Source organism: Triticum urartu, chromosome 5A, assembly GCF_056163025.1.
Source record: "Triticum urartu cultivar PI428250 chromosome 5A, HENAU_Tu73, whole genome shotgun sequence".
In the NCBI taxonomy this organism is placed as follows: domain Eukaryota; kingdom Viridiplantae; phylum Streptophyta; class Magnoliopsida; order Poales; family Poaceae; genus Triticum; species Triticum urartu.
In genome coordinates, this window is record NC_141877.1 from 32,472,870 (window position 1) to 32,477,104 (window position 4,235).

A 4,235-nucleotide genomic window follows, 5' to 3' on the forward strand; every position below is an offset into this window, starting at 1 on the left:
CCCTTTGTCATCGGTATGTTAGTTGCCCGAGATTCGATCGTCAGTATCTCAATACCTAGTTCAATCTCGTTACCGGCAAGTCTCTTTACTCGTTTCGTAATACATCATCTCGCAACTAACTCATTAGTTGCAATGCTTGCAAGGCTTATGTGATGTGCATTACCGAGAGGGCCCAAAGATACCTCTCCGACAATCGGAGTGACAAATCCTAATCTTGAAATACGACAACCCAACATTTACCTTTGGAGACACCTGTAGAGGTCCTTTATAATCACCCAGTTACGTTGTGACGTTTGGTAGCACACAAAGTGTTCCTCCGGCAAACGGGAGTTGCATAATCTTATAGTCATAGGAACATGTATAAGTCATGAAGAAAGCAATAACAACATACTAAACGATCGGGTGCTAAGCTAATGGAATAGGTCATGTCAATCACATCATTCTCCTAATAATGTGATCCCGTTAATCAAATGACAACACATGTCTATGGTTAGGAAACATAACCATCTTTGATTAACAAGCTAGTCAAGTAGAGGCATACTAGTGACGTTTAGTTTGTCTATGTTTTCACACAAGTATTATGTTCCCGGATAATACAATTCTAGCATGAATAATAAACATTTATCATGATATAAGGAAATAAAATAATAACATTATTATTGCCTCTAGGGTATATTTCCTTCACAGCCCACTATGGGAATGAGAGGATAAGGGTCGCCGAGGCCCGTATCGCGGCGGAAATGGCGGCGGCGCGGGCGGCCGCAGAGTAGGAAGCCATCCGCACCCGCATTGTGAAGAAACGATAGCGGAGGACACGTGCACCCTCGCCTGAGGGCATAATCGGGCGGTCCATGCCATGGTTGGACTGCCACCGAAGGAGGAGGAGGACAGCGATAACGATGACTGCTCCGGCGATGATTAGATCCGGCTCGATCCCTACTGCGTTTTCGACCGGTACTTCCGCGAGAAGGACGGCCAGGGCGCCAGGAAGGGCAAGAGCAGCCGCGGATGATCTCCATCATAACCAAACATGCCTAATTTTGGTAGTCCGATGGCATGCTTAGTGTAGTGATGGAGTAGCCGGACGGTGTGTGTGCATCGACGTAGTTGCATGAATTTGAGATATGATAATTGAGATATTCGGTTGTAGATTGCATTATTTGAGATGTGACCAATCAACGTCTACAGGTGCGTCCACGGACGTTCGAGGGCTGGATTTGCCCATGGTGGTTGTTGATGCTCTCAGCAACCAAATGAGCGACGAATCTTGGTAACAGTTCGTGCAGGCAGAAAAGTGAGTGCACCAAATGAAAGAAAGAAACAGTCGAATGTTGCCTAGGGGTAATTGACGAGATACGAATGTACGGTCTTCATTAGCCAACACAAATTAAGCCACGGCAACGCCTTCTTGACCGCTGAAATTTTGCTCCCGGTCCCGGTTTCATTTCACGAGACCACACAGAGCACTATACTAACAAATTCCAGATTCTCCAAGCAGGCGTAGCTAGCCAACGGGTTACGAACAGGTCAGAAATTAAGCCTCATTCTTTCGGCCTAAACGCATGAACCCCGCAAAACAGCTACTAGTACTAGGCCAATCTGCAGGGTCTTTCTCCTGGCAAAGTTACACGGTGGTCGTATAAGTACACGGAGTATTATACTACTGGCACGTGAACCATTGACGCGTGCAACAAGCAATCGTTAAAAGAGTATACTTTGACGAGGAACAGCCGGTAATTACATGATATTCAAACAAGATGCCTAATTAGCCTGCCAATTAGCAAGTAGCGCGTTAATTTGGATTTGGACCGGGCTAGTTCGTTCTCACTGGGTTATCTATGCATGTCCGAAGGCTGATGCCAGAGATCTGATTTGATCTCGACCCGTGACGTCGCCGGCAGCTCGACGCACCCACGGACAATATATTGAGACTTGAGACTTGAGAGTGGCACGACCGGACGGCTTGCGGTTGGATATTGCCGCGAGAGACCACCATGCCCGGCTCCACCGTGCTGCTGATCGGCGCCTCCATGGTCGCGCTCCTCGTCGTCTCCCTCTTCACCTTCCTCTGCTCCAACCGGCGCCAGGCCCACCGCGCGTCGCCGTCGCCATCACAGCGGAGCGTCGTCGACCTCGAGCTCGGCCTGGGGCGGCCGTGCGGGATCGACGAGGCCGTCTTGGCCGCGTACCCGACCACGGTGTACTCCTCGACGGCGAGCCGACAGGACGAAGGCCAGATGGCTGCTGCGGTCGCCGCGTCGGCAGATGGTGGCCAGCCGCCGGACGACACGCACACGATGTGCGCGGTGTGCCTGGCGCAGTACGCAGACGGCGACGAGCTCCGGTGGCTGCCGGGGTGCCGGCACGCGTTCCACCGGCCGTGCGTTGACGAATGGCTGCGGCGGCGGCCGAGCTGCCCGCTCTGCCGCACGTCGCCGCCTAGCACGTGCGCTCCGCCACCGCCGCCTGCGGTTATGGACTCCTGAACGGTCACGGCGTCGCCAAAATGTGTCGTACGAGGTCGTGAACTTTCCACGAGGGAGCAACATTCACTCCATGCATGCATGCACTAGGTAGGGCAGAGTGTAGAAGAGGAACACGGTAGTGCGTCGGTCTAATGGACCACACATTTGTATTCATCCCTTGGCTCATATTTATTCATGTGTACAATGCACCGTGTGAAGTTATAAGGGTATCTTCAATAACAACCCGTAAATGTTTTTGACAGGCAAAGGCGGACCCAACGAAAAAAGGGGCAAAAATGCATGACCATATTCATGAACCAACAAGTCAAGCATCCATACTGACTAAAATATGGGCATAACCCAATTTCCATTATGCAGAGGCACCCATGAAAAAAGTTGAGATGGGCAACAATGTAGGGGCGGACCCCCTATATCAATTCCACTAATTAAACCCTTATTAAGAGAGACCTTTTCTTAGAAAATTGCACTATTATATGCTTATTCTGCATATATTATATAAAAAATTTGTGTTGTGTGCAAATTTTCATTTTCCTTTTACACTAATTTATTAGTATTCTTAGAAAACTTCATTTTTTGTCTATTCCATTTTCTTCGTATGGAAAACTACACATATTATAGGCCTACCTATGTCTTTGTACATCATCCTATGTGAAGCTTAATTGAACTCTAACTTCATATATATACACAAACCTCGTACTATAATAAATTTTTATTGGACCGATTAATCAAAACTAACACAAAGAAGATATATCTATGAGTTCCCAACACCTGTGTGTAGCTTTCAGGTTCTGTTCAACAAGATATATTATTATAGCTAGCTAACTTGTACTCTAAGCTAAGGAAGATCGTCTGAAGCATGCATGCAATCATAAAAACTCAAGATAGTCGCCGCCGGCTAGTACATATGTGATGTCGACCTAATCTTGATGTCGAGTGATTTCACACGAGTAGGTTTATTCGTGTGCTTGTATGTGTATAAGTAGGGAAGCACACACCCTACCCCTTTGTAATATGGGTATCCATGAGATATCAATAGAAAAACATTAGGTACGTACGTACCGGTGGCCACCAATCAAGTCACGATTGGTGTGCGTGCCTATACTTTGAGTCAATCGGCTAGATATTAGTCAGTCGTGCTTTGTTGTATGCGTGCGTATTTTGATCTCGGCGAAAGATTTCATGAAGTCCAAGAAAGCTAGGTTTAGATGTGCCCGCTTGTAAAAAAAGAGTGACCGGCTAAAACTGTAAATTCAGTCACTTGACCCTTATCCAGCCCTGACGATAAAAGGACAAAGTTTTGGCAATACACAACACAGTTTGTTCACAGCATATTTACATGATAAATGCAAAACATAACCCGTGCACAAAAAGTAAATGGCCAAAACACAACATATTTACAACTATTGTTGGGAGGCTGCACGGTCTGTGCGACTGCATAAGCGACAAGGCCAAACTTCCGTGATTTCGTCACACGCGGTGGTTGACGTGTGTATATGAAATCTGGCCACTGGGATCGAGTTGATTGGATGGATGATCAAGCACGTGTATAGGATACATCAACTCTATTGGTTTTGGGTTGCTTCTTCAAAGCTTAGACTAACATGATGCTTCTAGAGATACACAAGGAGCTTAGTTGAGTGGGGGCTTGGAAATAAACTGAGTGGGGGCATATGTGGTATACATGATACCAATTATAAGTGGAAGGAAAATTTGAGTGGGGCAGCTGCCCCCACAGCCTCACACATGGGT

The 4,235-nt window shown here is 47.1% G+C and overlaps 1 protein-coding gene across 1 annotated transcript; it reads left to right on the forward strand.

The window, feature by feature from the left end:
• Positions 1–1,526: 1,526 nt before the first annotated feature.
• LOC147967754 (E3 ubiquitin-protein ligase Os03g0188200-like) lies at positions 1,527–2,536 on the forward strand. The gene has a single exon (XM_087522536.1). It carries the CDS (start codon positions 1,995–1,997, stop codon positions 2,484–2,486), a length of 492 nt encoding a protein of 163 aa, XP_087378662.1. The 5' UTR covers positions 1,527–1,994; the 3' UTR covers positions 2,487–2,536.
• Positions 2,537–4,235: the final 1,699 nt, after the last annotated feature.